General features: G+C 40.2%; 1 protein-coding gene across 7 annotated transcripts in view; it reads right to left on the bottom strand.

Annotated features, from left to right (window-relative positions):
• Positions 1 to 408: 408 nt before the first annotated feature.
• The window catches only part of LOC139752974 (aspartyl/asparaginyl beta-hydroxylase-like), a 147,640-nt gene continuing 125,742 nt past the window's right edge, over positions 409 to 22,306 (bottom strand). For 4 of the 7 annotated variants that reach the window (XM_071669131.1, XM_071669133.1, XM_071669132.1 and 1 more), the window contains 3 exons: positions 20,976 to 21,103; positions 10,366 to 10,597; positions 409 to 2,689 (listed from right to left, as the gene is read on the bottom strand). In XM_071669131.1, the coding sequence (XP_071525232.1) occupies positions 2,408 to 2,689; positions 10,366 to 10,597; positions 20,976 to 21,103 (642 nt within the window). In that variant the 3' untranslated portion in view covers positions 409 to 2,407. Of the gene's footprint in view, positions 2,690 to 10,365; positions 10,598 to 13,622; positions 13,975 to 20,975; positions 21,104 to 22,306 lie in introns of those variants that run through there. The other 3 variants (XR_011713632.1, XM_071669136.1, XM_071669137.1) reach the window with 3 other exon arrangements.

The following is a 22,306-nucleotide window of genomic DNA, read 5'->3' as shown; positions in this document are numbered from 1 at the left end:
GGAGGCAAAGGTGAAAATATATATATAGCATTTGATTTGGGCATTCAGTTGCCCATGCCATCTCAGCTTTAGAGAAAAATAGTCAACACTTGGCAATTTCTTTTTGTTTTCTTCCTCCACCCCTGCAGTCACTTCCATAACTAGATTCTTTACCATTCCCTCTATTGCTGGTCCATTCCCCACTAAAGCTGATGTAGTGAAGAAAACTCTGTCATCATTATTGCAGCAGCAGCAAAATCATAAGTATTATGCCCCGTTGGGGTATGGAGTTTTGCTGTTACATTTGATGAATATCTGCAACAAAGTAAATTAACACCATAATATAATATTTCAGTTTATCTCATTAATATATTAGGCAGAATTATACTTTATATCTCATTACATATCAGGTAGAATCAGCACATAAAATAGCAATATCCCTTTATTTAGCAATAAGAACCATCCATAAAAAAGTCCATGTACACCAAATTAGATAATCCTAGTTGGCTTCTTGAAAGGGGGGAAAATAATACAAGACCCTTTATCCCTTGTACAGGATTGTATATCTATTTTGCAGGAGAGGTACAATACTACAAAAAGTGTACAAGAAGTCACCTCTATCATATTCAAATATCAGCTATTATTGTTGAGAAAATTGAGCAGTATCTGAATTAATAAATACTTGAAGGATAAAATATAGAATGAAAACATAAAAATTTAGAGACTCATGTTAGGATAAGAATTTTAACTTAATTTTCAGGACATATAATGAGAGAAATCTTGCAAAGCTTCAAATTTCCTAAACCAGTTATAATTTTTCCAAGCAAATGAACATTGCCAACTGTAAATAATCTCTCAATCGTTGCTTCAAAGATTAGCTGAAAAGAGCAAGGCAACATATAGAATCCACATATAGAGTATTCTGGTACCATTCAAATTTTCTCAAATCCTTTCTTTTGATCAAGCCCTTTGTGAACTAGTTATTTTTTCCGAGTGGCACAGTGGCCACGGTCTTGATAATATCAATGCACAAGAAAAAAATATATGTGTATATGTATGTGCATGTGTACAAACAGTGTCTAGGACACACACAATAATTATTTTATTATTCTGAACACAGCACTCTGCAGATTATATGTAAAATCTCATATTGCTGAGTCATATTTTCCAAGTGATACTGATTTAACATAAAATAAGTATAGTTTTGCAAAGTAAAACTGTACCATTATAAATATATTTAACAGCCAGCCAAGTCTCGTAGCCACTGGCCCCTGAACATTTGAGCAGTGGTAAGGCACACTAGGAAGTAGTCTTTGACCAGTAACTCTGGTCCTGACTAGCAGAGCATGTGGTAAATTGAAACATTTGATAAATAAAATAATTTGTAAATCGCTACACACTTTAGCTCCTGAAATAAATAAATACCTCTGCAACTCTACCTCTGAAATGTGCATCATTCAAAACATCAAGCACCAATTATAAGCTTACTTTTTCACTTTCAAAATTTTACAAAGGAAAAGCACCAACTACAATATCAATCTGGGCATAAAATTTCATAACAAGCACCAGCTGAATGGAACTCGACCATAAAAACAAGTCTAAGATTCTGTAATACAAGATCAAACATTTGAGAAATTATAAGACAAAACTTATTACAAAAAATGTTTGTACACCCAAAAACCATTCTATTATTAAAAGGTAAAAAATAATATATGTCATTCTATTATTTAGGAACAACATTGAAAAACTCTACTCAAGCCATGAGTACTTTAAAACTAAAATTAACAATCACTTTTGAATATTCATGCTAGGTTGGCAATAATGCTTGTATTGTAAATAACAGCAAATTACTTGATCAACTATGGAGTATAGGTTTTAATGGTTTTTTGTCCATTTGAAACATTTCACATCTTCACAAAGTTAGCTTTTAAGAATTAAGGTTACTATAAGAGAAGTCTCCAGTTGCTTTATCTATTTTATATTAAAAAATCCAAGAGGCCTTTTTCAGTATTTCAGTAGTTTTTCAACACTAATCAGAGTAAAACTATAAAGATAAAACTAATGTAATGAAACAGTGTTACTCAACTAACTAGGTTGCTTACATAATTATAATTCATTTGTATACTGGGGTTCATTTTCACAGAAGGCAGTGTATCTTCGAAAATGAACCCTACATCGAAAGAAATACATTTGCATGACTACTTTGTTTTGAAATTTGAACAAACCTGCAAGACTTGAGCCTGCCTTTAACAAAGTTATATAAGTCAATGCAAACAGCAATAATAAATCCAAGCAGCTGGTGTCTAGGTATGACAGGTGTACAGGAATAAAATAATTACTGGCCATTACTGACTAAGCTCAGTAATCTTTAAAATCTATTTTGATAAATGTGAATGATTATGAAGTAACCTATTAAACTAACTAACTTTTATATTGTTGACAAGGTTTTTCTCTCATGATCTGAGAGTTCTGGATGCCAAACATCCACGATCAACACTAGCCGATATGAGTCCCCTTCATGCCACACTTCATGTTCCCAGCTGTCATCAAATATAAGGATCTTTCCTTCTTGCCATGTAGTCATTTCATTCCCAATTCGAAGGCGGAGCCCAGATGGTACAACTAGACCCAAGTGAGCGCGCAGACGACAGTTGGTAGGGCCAGTGTGAGCATGTACGTGAGTGTCTGGGTGCATCACACTGAACTTTACCTGAAGATAGGCAATAAAGTAACTATTTTATACCTAAATGCTCTCTTAAAATTCAACAAAAGGTGGTAAATACAATATACAGCAAACAAGTTTATCTAAAGGTGAACAATAAAATATATTTATCTCTTCTGCAGTCCACCCATGAAAATAAAAATGTATTCCTTGAGAATATATGGGTCAAAAACCTTCCAAATCTAATGATTTTCAGAAAGGAGGCACCAGCCTTCACTCATCCTCTGCAAATTACCCTTGTGTGACAGCCACAATCTAGTTTCAGATCCGCCCTCAGACAAACAATGACCATCAGCATGATGTCATAAAACCACTCAACAATTTCTGGCAATGCACACTGTCATGACATACTGTAAGCAGCCACTCCTGTTACTGAATTTTCAGCACTCATGTCTTTCATTTCATTATTAACTGTATACTAGCATTCCCAATGTGTTATACAAGGCGACTAAAGGGGGCCCCATTCGTTCACACTCAGTCTCTAGCTGTCATGTAATAATGCACCAAAACCACAGCTCCCTTTCCACATCCAGGCCCCAAAGAACTTTCCATGGTTTACCCCAGACGCTTCACATGCCCTGGCTCAATCCATTGACAGCACGTCGATCCCGGTATACCACATCGTTCCAATTCACTCTATTCCTTGCACGCCTTTCACCCTCCTGCATGTTCAGGCCCCAATCACTCAAAATCTTTTTCACTCCATCTTTCCACCTCCAATTTGGTCTCCAACTTCTCATTCCCTCCACCTCTGACACATATATCCTCTTTGTCAATCTTTCCACACTCACTCTCTCCATGTGACCAAACCATTTCAAAACACCCTCTTCTGCTCTCTCAACCACACTTTTTATTACCATACATCTCTCCAACCCTATTATTACTTAATCAAACCACCTCACACCACATATTGTCCTCAAACATCTCATTTCCATTACATCCACCCTCCTGCGCACAACTCTATCCATAGCCCACGCCTTGCAACTATACAACATTGTTGGAACCACTATTCCTTCAAACATACCCATTTTTGCTTTCCAAGATAATATTCTCGACTTCCACACATTCTTCAAGGCTCCCAGAATTTTCGCCCCCTTCCCCACCCTATGATTCACTTCCGCTTCCATGGGGATAGGGGAGAAAGAATACTTCCCATGCATTCCTCACGTGTTGAAGAAGGTGACTAAAGGGGACGGGAACAGGGGGCTAGAAACCCTCACCTCCTTGTATTTTAACTTTCTAAAAGGGGAAACAGAAGAAGGAGTCACGCGGGGAGTGCTCATCCTCCTTGAAGCCTCAGATTGGGGTGTCTAAATGTGTGTGGATGTAACCAAGATGAGAAAAAGGAGAGATAGGTGGTATATTTGAGGAAAGGAACCTGCATGTTTTGGCTCTGAGTGAAACGAAGCTCAAGGGTAAAGGGGAAGAGTGGTTTGGGAATGTCTTGGGAGTAAAGTCAGGGGTTAGTGAGAGGACAAGAGCAAGGGAGGGAGTAGCACTACTCCTGAAACAGGAGTGGTGCGAGTATGTGATAGAGTATAAGAAAGTAAACTCTAGATTGATATGGGTAAAACTGAAAGTTGATGGACAGAGATGGGTGATTATTGGTGCATATGCACCTGGGCATGAGAAGAAAGATCATGAGAGGCAAGTGTTTTGGGAGCAGCTGAATGTGTGTGTTAGTGGTTTTAATGCACGAGACTGGGTTATAGTGATGGGTGATTTGAATGCAAAGGTGAGTAATCAGGCAGTTGAAGGAACAATTTGTATACATGGGGTGTTCAGTGTTGTAAATGGAAATGGTGAAGAGCTTGTAGATTTATGTGCTGAAAAAGGACTGGTGATTGGGAGTACCTGGTTTAAAAAGCGAGATATACATAAGTATACGTATGTAAGTAGGAGAGATGGCCAGAGAGCGTTATTGGATTACGTGTTAATTGACAGGAGCGTGAAAGAGAGACTTTTGGATGTTAATGTGCTGAGAGGTGCAACTGGAGGGATGTCTGACCATTATCTTTTGGAGGCAAAGGTGAAGATTTGTAGAGGTTTTCAGAAAAGAAGAGAGAATGTTGGGGTGAAGGAAGAGTGATGAGAGTAAGTGAGCTTGGGAAGGAGACTTGTGTGAGAAAGTACCAGGAGAGACTGAGTACAGAATGAAAAAAGGTGAGAACAAAGGAGGTAAGGGGAGTGGGGGAGGAATGGGATGTATTTAGGGAAGCAGTGATGGCTTGCGCAAAAGATGCTTGTGGCATGAGAAGCATGGGAGGTGGGCAGATTAGAAAGGGTAGTGAGTGGTGGGATGAAGAAGTAAGATTATTAGTGAAAGAGAAGAGAGAGGCATTTGGATTATTTTTGCAGGGAAATAATGCAAATGAGTGGGAGATGTATAAAAGAAAGAGGCAGGAGGCCAAGAGAAAGGTGCAAGAGGTGAAAAGAGGGCAAATGAGTGTTGGGGTGAGAGAGTATCATTAAATTTTTAGGAAGAATAAAAAGATGTTTTGGAAGGAGGTAAATACAGTGCGTGAGGCAAGGGAACAAATGGGAACTTCAGTGAAGGGGGCTAATGGGGAGGTGATAACAAGTAGTGGTGATGTGAGAAGGAGATGGAGTGAGTATTTTGAAGGTTTGTTGAATGTGTTTGATGATAGAGCGGCAGATATAGGGTGTTTTGGTCGAGGTGGTGTGCAAAGTGAAAGGGTTAGGGAAAATGATTTGGTAAACAGAGAAGAGGTAGTAAAAGCTCTGCGGAAGATGAAAGCCGGCAAGGCAACGGGTTTGGATGGTATTGCAGTGGAATCTATTAAAAAAGGGGGTGACTGTATTGTTGACTGGTTGGTAAGGTTATTTAATGTATGTATGATTCATGGTGAGGTGCCTGAGGATTGGCAGAATGCGTGCATAGTGCCATTGTACAAAGGCAAAGGGGACAAAGGTGAGTGCTCAAATTACAGAGATATAAGTTTGTTGAGTATTCCTGGGAAATTATATGGGAAGGTATTGATTGAGAGGGTGAAGGCATGTACAGAGCATCAGAATGGGGAAGAGCAGCGTGGTTTCAGAAGTGGTAGAGGATGTGTGGATCAGGTGTTTGCTTTGAAGAATGTATGTGAGAAATACTTAGAAAAGCAAATGGATTTGTATGTAGCATTTATGGATCTGGAGAAGGCATATGATAGAGCTGATAGAGATGCTTTGTGGAAGGTATCAAGAATATATGGTGTGGGAGGCAAGTTGTTAGAGGCAGTGAAAAGTTTTTATCGAAGATGTAAGGCATGTGTACGTGTAGGAGGAGAGGAAAGTGATTGGTTCTCAGTGAACGTAGGTTTGCGGCAGGGGTGTGTGATGTCTCCATGGTTGTTTAATTTGTTTATGGATGGGGTTGTTAGGGAGGTGAATGCAAGAGTTTTGGAAAGAGGGGCAAGTATGGTCTGTTGTGGGTGAGAGAGCTTGGGAAGTGAGTCAGTTGTTGTTCAAAATACTCACTCCATCTCCTTCTCACATCACCACTACTTGTTATCACCTCCCCATTAGCCCCCTTCACTGAAGTTCCCATTTGCTCCCTTGTCTTACACACTTTATTTACCTCCTTCCAGAACATCTTTCTATCCTCCCTAAAATTTAATGATACTCTCTCACCCCAACTCTCACTTGCCCTCTTTTTCACTTCTTCCACCTTTCTCTTGACCTCCTGCCTCTTTCTTTTATACATCTCCCACTCATTTGCATTTTTTCCCTACAAAAATCGTCCAAATGCCTCTCTCTTCTCTTTCACTAATAATCTTATTTCTTCATCCCACCACTCACTACCCTTTCTAATCAACCCACCTCCCACGCTTCTCATGCCACAAGCATCTTTTGCGCAAGCCATCACTGCTTCCCTATTTTTTTTTGTTTTTTTTTTTTTTGCCGCTGTCTCCCGCGTTTGCAAGGTAGCGCAAGGAAACAGACGAAAGAAATGGCCCAACCCACCCCCATACACAATGTATATACATACACGTCCACACACGCAAATATACATACCTATACATCTCAATGTACACATATATATACACACACAGACACATACATATATACCCATGCACACAATTCACACTGTCTGCCTTTATTCATTCCCATTGCCACCTCGCCACACATGGAATACCATCCCCCTCCCCCCTCATGTGTGCGAGGTAGCACTAGGAAAAGACAACAAATGCCCCATTCGTTCACACTCAGTCTCTAGCTGTCATGCAATAATGCCCGAAACCACAGCTCCCTTTCCACATCCAGGCAACACAAAACTTTCCATGGTTTACCCCAGACACTTCACATGCCCTGATTCAATCCACTGACAGCACGTCAACCCCGGTATACCACATCGATCCAATTCACTCCATTCCTTGCCCTCCTTTCACCCTCCTGCATGTTCAGGCCCCGATCACACAAAATCTTTTTCACTCCATCTTTCCACCTCCAATTTGGTCTCCCACTTCTCCTCGTTCCCTCCACCTCCGACACATATATCCTCTTGGTCAATCTTTCCTCTCATTCACTCCATGTGCCCAAACCATTTCAAAACACCCTCTTCTGCTCTCTCAACCACGCTCTTTTTATTTCCACATATCTCTCTTACCCTTACATTACTTACTCGATCAAACCACCTCACACCACACATTGTCCTCAAACATCTCATTTCCAGCACATCCACCCTCCTGCGCACAACTCTATCCATAGCCCACGCCTCGCAACCATACAACATTGTTGGAACCACTATTCCTTCAAACATACCCATTTTTGCTTTCCGAGATAATGTTCTCGACTTCCACACATTCTTCAAGGCTCCCAGGATTTTCACCCCCTCCCCCACCCTATGATTCACTTCCGCTTCCATGGTTCCATCCGCTGCCAGATCCACTCCCAGATATCTAAAACACTTTACTTCCTCCAGTGCTTCCCTATATATATATATATATATATATATTATCCCTGGGGATAGGGGAGAAAGAATACTTCCCACATATTCCCTGTGTGTCGTAGAAGGCGACTAAAAGGGGAGGGAGCGGGGTGCTGGAAATCTTCCCCTCTTGTTTTTTTTTTAATTTTCCAAAACAAGGAACAGAGAAGGGGGCCAGGTGAGGATATTCCCTCCAAGGGCCAGTCCTCTGTTCTTAACGCTACCTCGCTAACGCGGGAAATGGCGAATAGTTTGAGGGCAAATGAGAGTTGGGGTGAGAGAGTATCATTAAATTTTAGGGAGAATAAAAAGATGTTCTGGAAGGAGGTAAATAAAGTGCGTAAGACAAGGGAGCAAATCGGAACTTCAGTGAAGGGCGCAAATGGGGAGGTGATAACAAGTAGTGGTGATGTGAGAAGGAGATGGAGTGAGTATTTTGAAGGTTTGTTGAATGTGTTTGATGATAGAGTGGCAGATATAGGGTGTTTTGGTCGAGGTGGTGTGCAAAGTGAGAGGGTTAGGGAAAATGATTTGGTAAACAGAGAAGAGGTAGTGAAAGCTTTGCGGAAGATGAAAGCCGGCAAGGCAGCAGGTTTGGATGGTATTGCAGTGGAATTTATTAAAAAAGGGGGTGACTGTATTGTTGACTGGTTGGTAAGGTTATTTAATATATGTATGACTCATGGTGAGGTGCCTGAGGATTGGCGGAATGCGTGCATAGTGCCATTGTACAAAGGCAAAGGGGATAAGAGTGAGTGCTCAAATTACAGAGGTATAAGTTTGTTGAGTATTCCTGGTAAATTATATGGGAGGGTATTGATTGAGAGGGTGAAGGCATGTACAGAGCATCAGATTGGGGAAGAGCAGTGTGGTTTCAGAAGTGGTAGAGGATGTGTGGATCAGGTGTTTGCTTTGAAGAATGTATGTGAGAAATACTTAGAAAAGCAAATGGATTTGTATGTAGCATTTATGGATCTGGAGAAGGCATATGATAGAGTTGATAGAGATGCTCTGTGGAAGGTATTAAGAATATATGGTGTGGGAGGAAAGTTGTTAGAAGCAGTGAAAAGTTTTTATCGAGGATGTAAGGCATGTGTACGTGTAGGAAGAGAGGAAAGTGATTGGTTCTCAGTGAATGTAGGTTTGCGGCAGGGGTGTGTGATGTCTCCATGGTTGTTTAATTTGTTTATGGATGGGGTTGTTAGGGAGGTAAATGCAAGAGTTTTGGAAAGAGGGGCAAGTATGAAGTCTGTTGTGGATGAGAGAGCTTGGGAAGTGAGTCAGTTGTTGTTCGCTGATGATACAGCGCTGGTGGCTGATTCATGTGAGAAACTGCAGAAGCTGGTGACTGAGTTTGGTAAAGTGTGTGGAAGAAGAAAGTTAAGAGTAAATGTGAATAAGAGCAAGGTTATTAGGTACAGTAGGGTTGAGGGTCAAGTCAATTGGGAGGTGAGTTTGAATGGAGAAAAACTGGAGGAAGTGAAGTGTTTTAGATATCTGGGAGTGGATCTGGCAGCGGATGGAACCATGGAAGCGGAAGTGGATCATAGGGTGGGGGAGGGGGCGAAAATTCTGGGGGCCTTGAAGAATGTGTGGAAGTCGAGAACATTATCTCGAAAAGCAAAAATGGGTATGTTTGAAGGAATAGTGGTTCCAACAATGTTGTATGGTTGTGAGGCGTGGGCTATGGATAGAGTTGTGCGCAGGAGGATGGATGTGCTGGAAATGAGATGTTTGAGGACAATGTGTGGTGTGAGGTGGTTTGATCGAGTGAGTAACGTAAGGGTAAGAGAGATGTGTGGAAATAAAAAGAGCGTGGTTGAGAGAGCAGAAGAGGGTGTTTTGAAGTGGTTTGGGCACATGGAGAGAATGAGTGAGGAAAGATTGACCAAGAGGATATATGTGTCGGAGGTGGAGGGAACGAGGAGAAGAGGGAGACCAAATTGGAGGTGGAAAGATGGAGTGAAAAAGATTTTGTGTGATCGGGACCTGAACATGCAGGAGGGTGAAAGGAGGGCAAGGAATAGAGTGAATTGGAGCGATGTGGTATACCGGGGTTGACGTGCCGTCAGTGGATTGAATCAAGGCATGTGAAGCGTCTGGGGTAAACCATGGAAAGCTGTGTAGGTATGTATATTTGCGTGTGTGGACGTATGTATATACATGTGTATGGGGGGGGGGGTTGGGCCATTTCTTTCGTCTGTTTCCTTGCGCTACCTCGCAAATGCGGGAGACAGCGACAAAGTATAATAAAAAAAAAAATAATAATATATATATATATATATATATATATATATATATATATATATATATATATATATATATATATATATATATATCCCTGGGGATAGGGGTTTAAGAATACTTCCCACGTATTCCCTGCGTGTCGTAGAAGGCGACTAAAGGGGAGGGAGCGGGGGGCTGGAAATCCTCCCCTCTCGTTTTTTTTTTAATTTTCCAAAAGAAGGAACAGAGGGGGCCAGGTGAGGATATTCCAAAAAAGGCCCAGTCCTCTGTTCTTAACGCTACCTTGCTAACGCGGGAAATGGCGAATAGTTTAAAAGAAAGAAGAAATATATATATATATATATATATATATATATATATACTTATGATCACATGCTTACTTTATTCACATACTCTGGGGAAGTTTATGTCAAATATGAAAAAAAATAAGATGAAGAAAGACATGAATATGCAGTCTGCATAGTAAACAAAACAAAACTCATACCTGGCCTCTTTTACAACCAGCAGCTGGAGGGAAATTTTCAATCAATGAACAGGTTTTGGAGGCTTTTACACAGTTAGCTGTGATCTTGCGTCCCCGAGAGAACAACTCGTACTGTTTCCAGTCCCCAGTGTCTTGGAGATTTTCTGCCTCAGGACGAAATCCATCTTGTGGTGGCAATGCCAATAATGCAACACCTTCATCACGAATAGTCCTCCAGTTTTTCTCAAGATTCCTGTTAAAGTTTTGAGACTATTTGAACAAGAAAGAGCAGAAATATGTGTTTTCAATCTTCAAATTGGTAACAAGTTCAGTGACTAATTCATTAGTGAGAATGGAATGACAGAAAAATATCTGGCAAAGCAAATAATGATGATTACCACAAAATTAGTTATGAAACTCTACAAGCTTACTATATCCCTACTGAAAGAACATTGCACGCACCCAAAAACTAGTGTTCAGTTACAATTTAAATTTATCCTATATTGTTAAAATCATATCGTGATTCATCCAAAGTCTACTTTGGACCTGTTCATTATATTTGCAATGGAGTACTTGTACAAATCGTGAATCGACTTCCGCTGTTCATACGAGGTCAATTTACCTCCTGCAAGACATGTAAGGTATTTGCATATTCAAGATAAAATCCCAGTTCCTTTAAGTTCAGCTATACTTTACACAATTTCCTGGCATACATATATTCCAGAAGATGGTACATAGAGTGAGCACAAGAAGACAAAAACAGTGAGAAAAGCTGAAAGGAAGTGGTATCAGAAAAAATAGGTAAAAAAGATATGTAGAGAATATTTTGAATAACTGTTGAATGATTAGATGACAGAAGTAGCTGTGGTGCGTTTGGGATGGGGTGAGATGTGGATCAAGAGACTCGTAACAACTGGATGGTAAAGAGAGAGAAGGAAGTGTTGCAGCAAATAGGATGATGAAAAGTAAGAAGACAGTGAAAGCCTTCAGTAATTGAAATATGAAGTGTTGGAAGTGGACTGTACTGCAGCTCTCAAGAAAAGGGGTAACAATGTTGTTGAATGGTCAATCAGGATATCTGAAATATGTTTGGTACATGGTGAGTTGACAGGAGACTGGCTGAGTGCATGTATAGTGCGCTTGTACTGAGGGAAAAAGAGAAAAAATGAATTTTCAAATAAAGGTTAAAGTTTTTTTTTTTTTTTTTATATTGTCGCTGTCTCCCGCGTTTGCGAGGTAGCACAAGGAAACAGACGAAAGAAATGGCCCAACCCCCCCCCCCCCCCATACACATGTATATACATACGTCCACACACGCAAATATACATACCTACACAGCTTTCCATGGTTTACCCCAGACGCTTCACATGCCTTGATTCAATCCACTGACAGCACGTCAACCCCGGTATACCACATCGCTCCAATTCACTCTATTCCTTGCCCTCCTTTCACCCTCCTGCATGTTCAGGCCCCGATCACACAAAATCTTTTTCACTCCATCTTTCCACCTCCAATTTGGTCTCCCTCTTCTCCTCGTTCCCTCCACCTCCGACACATATATCCTCTTGGTCAATCTTTCCTCACTCATTCTCTCCATGTGCCCAAACCACTTCAAAACACCCTCTTCTGCTCTCTCAACCACGCTCTTTTTATTTCCACACATCTTTCTTACCCTTACGTTACTCACTCGATCAAACCACCTCACACCACACATTGTCCTCAAACATCTCATTTCCAGCACATCCATCCTCCTGCGCACAACTCTATCCATAGCCCACGCCTCGCAACCATACAACATTGTTGGAACCACTATTCCTTCAAACATACCAATTTTTGCTTTCCGAGATAATGTTCTCGACTTCCACACATTCTTCAAGGCCCCCAGAATTTTCGCCCCCTCCCCCACCCTATGATCCATTTCCGCTTCCATGGTTCCATCCGCTGCCAGATCCACTCCCAGATATCTAAAACACTTCACTTCCTCCAGTTTTTCTCCATTCAAACTCGCCTCCCAATTGACTTGACCCTCAACCCTACTGTACCTAATAACCTTGCTCTTATTCACATTTACTCTTAACAGGTTAAAGTATGCTAAGTATTTCTTAAGGTGTGTGTGCAATTAGGGCATTGCCTGGCTCCACCTGCAAGAGGTAACCCTGAGTGTGAAAAGTCACCTTCGATGAGCGTGTATCATTGGGAGTACAGTCTTGTCAAAGAAGTTCACTCCAAAAGAGTCTAAATTTCCCTGCTACTGAAAGTAGCATACCCTTGGGTTACAGGAGCCTATATATGTCCTAGGTAACACCAGGACTTCATAAAAATTAGCCCTGGGGTAATCATAAATAAAAAAAATATGGGAGAGTGGCGTCTAAAGGCCTGTCTACACGAGCGGGCCTGATTGGCGGGCTTGCCCGTTAACGGGCATATTTGACGGGCAAACGATCAAATTGCCCGAAAGCCCGCCGAGCGAAATCACTGAGCTGGTGCCCGGTAGCTGGAGTTTCTACCCTGCCAGACGCAAGATAATATCGTGAACCCACAGCGGGCCTTCATGCCACATCCCACGGCATAGTAGCACAGTGAACATTTAACGATGGCAGCCCAGGATAACTCTAGTGAGCCACCCACAATTTTTTGGTCTAAAGCACTTACTAGTACTTTGATTGACCTTTATCGTAAGAATCCATGTTTATGGGATGTGAAGCTGAAATGCTATAACAACAGAGACAAATGCATAACAGCAGTGAAGGCTATTGCTGCAGAGATGAGACAGCATGGTACTTCCGTTACGACGGATGACATAAGAAAGAAAATAGACACGCTGCGTAACCAATTTCGGCGTGAATGCAAGAAAGTAAAGCATTCACGGAAGTCAGGAGCTGGGAGTGAGGATATCTATGTACCTAAATTGTGGTGCTTCTATGACCTGATTTTCCTCCATGACAGTGATAATCCAAGACCTTCATTGTCAAACTTGGACACAAGCCAAAACACTGGGAATGGTGAGGATACGTCTTCCGGAGAAACATCTGATAATGAGGTAAGTAGTCAGCCTTCAGCACCTCGTATATGGCCCTACATGTTTCTGGTATTATGCGGGACAAGCTTTGCTTTGATATGCGTGTACTGTACTGCAACTCCGAATAAGTAGACCCACTTGCTAAAAATCGCAGAGTTGCTTCCAGACGAGCTTCTGCTGTAATGCTGTTTCTCATAACTGTGTCTTTCTTCACTATGTATGGCTCCACCTTTGATAACAAGATGTAAAAAGTGCTTACACTCATCCTCAGGTAATTTCTGAAGTCGTGTTCCTCACTACTTTGTAGTTCATGAAGTATTGTTGCAGTGCTTCCAAACATACTTCTTTTCTTTAACCAATCTTTATACCATATCCTTTTCTTCTTTTTCTTCTTGAGACACAAAGCTATTATCATAGAGCACAAAATCTTTTTCTTGACAATGTTAGGCACCATGGTTCTCGTACCGCACTCCACCCGCTACTGGCAACATCGTCGGGCAGGCCCGGCTGTTCATCACTTCGGTCGTGTGGACAACATTCACGGGCAGGCCCGCCAGGATTTGCCCGTTAACGGGCAAACCCGCCGATCAGGCCCGCTCGTGTAGACAGGCCTTAAGAAAGGAGAAACAATGTGGTCTCAGAAGAGGAAGAAATCATAGAGCAGATGCCTGCATTGAAAAATGTGTGAAGTATTTGCTAAAGAATTTGGCTTGAGTGTTTTTCAAAGATCTTGAAAAAGCACATAATTGGATAGCCTTATGCATTGCAGTAAAGATACACAGCATGGGATAAAAACATAATTGGGTAACCTTATGCAATGCAGTAAAGATACACAGCATGGGATAAAAGGGAAGTTTCTAAATGCAGAGATAGTTCTACTACGAAAGTACAGCACATGTGCTGGCAATAAGGGATTAGAGCAGTTCACAGAGAAGAAGTATGTAGGTGAAAGTGTGATAGAATGGATGCATCCAATATATAATTTAGCACAGAAACAAAAAGTCACACCTTAGGACTGGGTGAACTTTAACTGTTCCTTTACTCAACAGAAAAGGTGCTAAGGATGTATGTAGCAATTATAGGGGAATACGACAGCGGAGCATACCAGAAAAAGCATATGCAAGAATGATGATTGGTAGAGTGATGGAAATGACAATGCAGAATAAATGAGGAACAAGAGGGTTTTAGGAAAGGTAATGGATGTGTGAAAAGTATCTAGCTAAAGGTAAAAAGCTGTATATAGCTATTTTGGATCTAGAGAAATGCTTTACGGAACCTTATGCATTGCAGTAAAGATACACAGCATGGGATAAAAGGGAAGTTTCTAAATGCAGAGATAGTTCTACTACGAAAGTACAGCACATGTGCTGGCAATAAGGGATTAGAGCAGTTCACAGAAAAGAAGTATGTAGGTGAAAGTGTGATAGAATGGATGCATCCAATATATAATTTAGCACAGAAACAAAAAGTCACACCTTAGGAATGGGTGAACTTTAACTGTTCCTTTACTCAACAGAAAAGATGCTAAGGATGTATGTAGCAATTATAGGGGAATACGACAGTGGAGCATACCAGAAAAAGCATATGCAAGAATGATGATTGGTAGAGTGATGGAAATGACAATGCAGAATAAATGAGGAACAAGAGGGTTTTAGGAAAGGTAAGGGATGTGTGAAAAGTATCTAGCTAAAGGTAAAAAGCTGTATATAGCTATTTTGGATCTAGAGAAATGCTTTACGGAATGCATTAAGGGTATATGGAGAAGGGGGACAACTGTTGGATGGTGTGAAAGCCTTTAAAATAGCGAATGTATGCATGAGTGGATGGAGAGTTCAGCAAAAGTTTTGGAATACAAATGGGTGTGTCAGGGTTGTGTGATGTCATCGTGGCTTTTTAGAACATATATAGATGGAGTGTTAAGAGAGATGAAAACAAAACTAGGGAAAGTGGGGGCATAGATGGAGTGTGGTAGTGATGTATGATGGTTAGTGACAAGCCTGTTTGCAGATGATACCATTTTGTTAGCCGTATGTTTTATGATGTGTGTAAGTGTAAGCAACTGAAAGCAGATGTAAGCAAAACTACAGTAATGGTGTCTGAAAGGAAACAGAATAAAAAAACATATTTTGCAAAACTATATAGAGTGAGAGGAAAGTGTACTAAACCATCTTATGGGGGAGAAAGACTAGATGAGGTTAGAGAATTTAAGTATTTAGGAGCTATCTTGGTATTTTGGGTGAGATGGAAAGAGAGATGAGGGAGAGAATAGAATAAGGTAGAAGAATCACTGGGTCCTTTAACAGAATAATGAAGGGTAGAGGTGTAAGCATGGAAGTGAAGAAAGGTTTAAGGAACAGCAAAGTCCTCCCAACCCTGGCGTATGCAGCCAAAACTTGGACATGGAATGAGTCACAATTAAGAGTCTAGGTTGTGGAAATGAGCTATTTAAGAGGAGCATGTGGTACTACTAGATGAAATGCGGGAGTATGTGAGAGATGTATAACAGGGAAAGCAAAGGGAATGAACTGTGGATTGGTAGAGTGGATGAAACATAATACTTTGAGGTTGGGCATGTGGAAAGAATGCAAAAAGGGCAATTTAAGTGTATGGGAGTACAATTAAAGTAGTTGGTATGAAAGGAAGACCATCAATGACATGGGGAAGTAGAGTGGAAGAGTAATGGAGGGAGGGAAATGGAGGAAGAATGCATAGAATGGTATATGTGAAGGAGGCAAGTAAGAACAGGGATAAGTGGGTATTCTTTTGCTGTGGTCATCTACATGAAAGGAATTCCCATACGGAATAGGCATCAGATATATAGATAGACTGATATTTGCTCTGATATATAAGTCTCTTAGTTTCTCTACACAAATTTGAGTAATTCACTTTGTCATACTGGTTTTGAATTTCTTATGTGCTAATTTCTTAGACAACAAACAGTTCTTTAAGTCACTGCTCCATCATTTCAGCCTCATTTTGGAACATGACTATCTTATGCTCATTGGAACATATGTTGCCTCCACTACTTGGAAAGTGTTACTGAATCTTTTCCAAGCTATGTCCATATTGTTTTTATTAATTATATCATCCTAGGTTTGCCTGTCTAGAGCAATGGAAAGACCACTAAAAATTTCCACGCCTAAAATCTGGTACTTCTTTGCAACTTTTGTGTTGACCAGCATTACAGGCTATGCTGAGAGTTACTTCAAAAGTGATTTGCCAGTGATCACTTGTACCAAACCTTTCTCCCATGTCAACATCATGAACGAGATCCTCATATGTAATTAGACCAAAATCTAGTATATTCTCACTGAGTTAACTGTGTTAGGGCACTATCAAGCAAATTTCAGTACAGCCCAAACCTTGTGCTACTGGAAAGGGACTCTGCCCACTGAAATACCATTATGTTAAAATCTCCCATAATGGTTGAATGTTGTTCATTACAAATTTCGGCCAGGTAATCATAAAGTCTTTCATTGATCAGTGGTGGCTGTGCTGGGGTCCTATTAACTAATCCAACTTATTTTCTTATGAAGCTTGTCTTTAATTTCAACAAAAATGAAGTTGATTTTATCAAGAGCTGGAATTTTTTTTTTAGCATGGGATTAAGATGAGATTTAACAAAGAGAAAGACACCACCTCCTTCTTTAGTTTCCCTATCACTGTTTAACAGTGTACCCTAGAATTGCATATTAGGTAAGTGAATTTCTATTCTTAAGATTTACCAAGATTCTGAAATGCAAATTACATCAAAATTTGCTTTCAAAGTAATTGTTTTTAGAAATGCTCCATGCATTGACATAAAATATTCTGATATATAACTGAGACTTTTCATCACTGGAATGTGTGTATGTGTGTGTTGCAATGGGAATGATGCTAAAAACTTTAGTGTATATTTTCCTCTGCAACTAGTAAGTACCTTTGAAATCAATTCCCAGGGTCTGGTTATTGGTAAGTGAGTTTCAAACTCGGTTAGTCTGCACATGTGCGTGCACATTGGAAAAGAGAAGCCTGATGAGTGACAGTGCTGACTTTTTCCCAGCTCCCACTTGGATATTTTCCTGCAACCCCCTTGTTTGCCCTTATGCCTACCAGCTTCGATACCAACAGATGACATTGACAGATCCCACTATATTCCCTTACTGCCTCCCTACCCGAAACTACTTGAGATACAGCCCCTACCTGGGAACTTTCCATTACCTAACCTTTCCTATTCTCCTCTTTCTGATGCCAAACAAGTTCCCTAAAATCCTGGTCCACTCATCTCCTGCTTCTATATGCCAGATTTGTTCCTTAACCTGAATCCCAGTTTTCATTCCTCTGATCCTTGAGTATATAAATAATTTATGTTTCTGAAAAGAATGAGCCTAATATTCTTGTCAATGGCTCAGTTAAGGCGGGCTTTCCCCATTCCATTCAAATGAAGACCATCTCTAGCATTCAAGCTCCTATCATAAAAGAAGTAGTACCATAGATCTATGTAAAAGACTTTATCCTCCTTCCTACAGAAAGCCTTAACTTTGCTGTTCATCTCCAGTATTCTACCAATGGTACAAGAGTTAACATCAAAGCTAGGAAGCAATCCCAACAAAACTAATCTCTTACAGCTCACTTTAAACTTAAATACAAGATCTATATATTATGCTGAAGTTTTTCTAACCTACTATCTTGACGACAAATGTTGTGTCCTCCAGAGTAAGTCAACCTTCTCCAGAATATCTTTTAATTTACCACCAGGAAGCACAAATTTTTCCTTTTTTTCCTTAATACAGAGCTTCTGGTCCTGATCCCTAACAAGGGAGTGTCTAAACAGAATGATACTTTGATCATCTTGTACTTCATTTTCTAGCATACTAAACATATTTTGAGTTCATTTCTCCCTGGTCTAAGATGCTAGAATCCTACAAGTCTCCATAATTTGTTTGTGAATGGGGTGGTTAGGGAGGTAAATGCAAGAGTTTTGGAGAGAGGGACAAGAATGCAGTCTGTTGGGGATAAGAGGGCATGGGAAGTGAGTCAGTTATTGTTCGCCGATGATATAGCACTGGTGGCTGATTCGAGTGAGAAACTGCAGAAGATGGTGAGATGAGTTTGGAAAAGTGTGTGAAAGGAGGAAGTTGAGATGTACGTATGAATGGATAAAAATTGGAGGAAGTGAAGTGTTTTTGACATCTTGGAGCAGACTTAGCAGTGAATGGAAGTAGAGTTGAGTCACATGGTGGGGGAGGGGTCATAGTTTCTGGGAGCGATGAAGAATGTGTGGAAGGAGAGAACATTATCTCGGAGCAAAAATGGATATGTTTGAGGGAATAGTAGTTCCAGCAATGTTATATGGTTGTGAGGCATGTGCTATAGATAGGGTTGTACAGAGAAGGGTTGATAAGTTGGAAGTGAAATGTTTGAGTAGAATATGTGGTGTGAGATGGTTTGATCAAGTAAGTAATGAAAGGGTAAGAGAGATCTGTGGAAATAAAAAGAGTGGTTTGAGAGAGCAGAAGAAGGTGTGTTGAAATAGTTTGGACATATGGAGAGAATGAGTGAGGAAAGATGGACAAAGAGAATATATGTGTCAGAGGTGGAGGGAACAAGGGGAAGTGGGAGACCAAATCTGAGGTGGAAGAATAGATTGAAAAAGATTTTGAGTGACCAGGGGCTGAACATACTGGAGGTTGAAAGGCATCCAAGAAATGGAGTGAATTGGAACAAGATGGTATATGTGCTGTCATTGGACTGAAACAGGGCATGTGAAGCATCTGGGGTAAACCTTGGAAAGGTCTATGGGGCCTGGATGTGGATAGGAAGCTGTGGATTCTGTGCATTGCACATGACAGCTAGAGACTGAGTGTGAACAAATGTGACCTTTTCTGTCTTTTCCTGGTGATACCTCACTGAAGGGGGTGCTATTTCATGCAAGGTGGGGTAGTGACAGGAATGGATGAAGGCAAGCAAGTATGAATATATACATTTGTATATATGTATATCTTTTTTTCTTTCAAACTATTCGCCATTTCTCGCATTAGCGAGGTAGCGTTAAGAACAGAGGACTGGGCCTTGAGGGAATACCCTCACCTGGCCCAATTCTCTGTTCCTTCTTTTGGAAAATTAAAAAAAAAATGAGAGGGGAGGATTTCCAGCCCCCCGCTCCCTCCCCTTTTAGTCGCCTTCTACGACACGCAGGGAATACGTGGGAAGTATTCTTTCTCCCCTATCCCCAGGGATAATATATGTATATGTCTTATGTATATTTATGTATATGTTGATATGTACGTGTGTGGCGGGGTGGCGATGAGGGTGAGTAGGGGCAGAAGGTGTGAATTGTGTGCATGTGTATATATGTGTGTGTCTGTGTGTGTATGTGTACGTTGGGATGTATGGGTGTGTATGTTTGCGTGTGGGGACGTGTATGTGTATACATGTGTGTGGGGGTGGGTTGGGCCATTTCTTTCGTCTGTTTCCTTGCACTACCTCACAAACGCGGGAGACAGCGACAAAGCAAAATAATAAAAATAATAAAAAAATGTTGATATGTATGTATATGTGTGTGTATGGGCGTTTATGTATATATATGAGTGTATAAGTGGATGGGCAATTCTTTGTCTGTTTCCTGGTGCTGACTTGCTGACACAGGAAACAGCAATTAGGTATAAAAAAAAAATGAAATGAAAAAATGCTACATATTGTAACGAGTACAATAAATAAGTAAGCTGGTCAAACAAATGTTATACGTGGTGTAATTACAAGCAATAAACACTTTCATATTGTGATTATTTCCCATATTACTAATTTATGAGTTGAGTAAAATGTTTCTGAAGGAAACTGTGTAAAAATCAATGTAAAATCTGAAAGAGTACAATATGTTTTGATGAGTACAAGTTAATAAATGGGAAGTGCACCATGTCAAACAACTATTGTAAGCAGCGTAACTAAGAATAATTACAAATTTATTTCATGATAATTTCCCACATTGTCAACACAAGTGTTAGGCACATTTTTGAAGGGAACTGAGTAAAAGAGGCAACAGTAATTAAAAATGAAAAAATTACAAAGTATCTTCCAATAATACATCACTGTGGCATGTTTAGTGTATAACTGGCACTAACCACATTAAATATATAGGTGGTATGCTTAATGTGCAGGGTTAGTAGCTCATACATAACCTCACACAGAGGTATGTCATATGTCATACATGTAGATGAAGCTTATTTTTAAAGAAATGGCTCTTGATACTATTTTTTAAAGAATTGGCCCTTGATACTTCCAACATATTTCTTAACGAGCCATTTCATTTTTTGACTCAATAAACATTCCACTTGCATATCATTATTACCAAAAAAAAAAAAATCTTAAAACAATTCCTTAAGTATTATTATGCTAAGAGGGTTAGGGAATAGCATTTGTTATCAATATCTCTATACACTTCAAAAAATTTCCTTCTCAAAATCAAAAAATTATTCATTAAACATAATAAGACAGAAACAGCAATAACAAATTTTTTACCAATACTCAATTTTACTGTATCAATAACCTTTTAAATTTGCATCCAAGAGACTCAATGTACCAATCACAAATGCACTATAACTGCCAAATAACATGTTATTCTGCATCTACAAACCTGAAGAACATTTGGTAGGTAGTCTCTTCTGGGGTCCAGCATGGTTTTGAAGTGAGCCTATCCACATTGTATAAAGATCGTTGGTAGCGGTTGAGAAACAAGCCTTTTTTTACTGCCAGATCATACACCTGAGTTAAAAATGTAAATGCTAAATATCATTCACTGTACACACTGTACATCTGTCAGAAAATAGGCAATTTCTTCAGGCTGATAAAATGACATAATGGATTGCCACTCCAAGTGATAACACTGCAAGCAAGAAAACACCTTCAATGAGGGTACATCATAAAACCAGTAGGCTGCAGGAGCTACACAAAAGGGATCTTAGGGCTACATAATAATAATATTAACACTAATAATATCTTAATTTTTATAATTGTAAGCCATTTCCCATGTTAACAAGGTAGCACCAGGAACGGGCAAAGAAAAGGCTTTACATCAATTCTCTATCTGTCGAGTGTAATGCACCAAATCACAGCTCCCTATCCACATTCAGGCCCCACAGACTTTTCCATGGTTTGCCCAAGGTGTTTCACATGCCCTGGTTCAGCCCACTGACAGCATGCACATCGACCCCAGTACACCACATCGTTCCAGTTCACTCTTATTCCGTTAACGTCTTTCACCCTCCAGCATGTTCAGGTCCTGACCACTCAAAATCTTTTTCACTCCATCCTTCCACCTCCAATATGAACTGCTTCTCCTTGTTCCCTCCACTTCTGACATATAAATCCTCTTTGTAACCCTTCCTCATTCATTCTCTCTGTATGTCCAAACCATTTCAATTTTAGCACACGCTCTTCTGTCTCTCAATCTCTCAACGACACTCTTTATATTATCACACATCTCTCATACCCTTTAATACAATCATACATACATATAAATGTATATATATATTTATCCCTGGTGATAGGGGAGAACGAATACTTCCCACGTATCCCCTGCGTGTCGTACAAGGCGACTAAAAGGGGAGGGAGCGGGGGGCTGGAAATCCTCTCCTCTTGTCTTTTTTTTTTAATTTTCCAAAAGAAGGAACAGAGAAGGGGGCCAGGTGAGGATATTCCTTCAGAGGCCCAGTCCTCTGTTCTTAACGCTACCTTGCTAACGCGGGAAATGGTGAATAGTTTGAAAAGAAAGAAAAGATATATATATATATTTTTTTTATACTTTGTCGCTGTCTCCCGCGTTTGCGAGGTAGCGCAAAGAAACAGACGAAAGAAATGGCCCAACCCACCCCCATACACATGTATATACATACGTCCACACACGCAAATATACATACCTACACAGCTTTCCATGGTTTACCCCAGACGCTTCACATGCCCTGATTC

Source organism: Panulirus ornatus, chromosome 13 (assembly GCF_036320965.1).
Source record: "Panulirus ornatus isolate Po-2019 chromosome 13, ASM3632096v1, whole genome shotgun sequence".
In the NCBI taxonomy this organism is placed as follows: Eukaryota; Metazoa; Arthropoda; class Malacostraca; order Decapoda; family Palinuridae; genus Panulirus; species Panulirus ornatus.
This window is presented reverse-complemented; position numbering and strand designations above follow the sequence as displayed.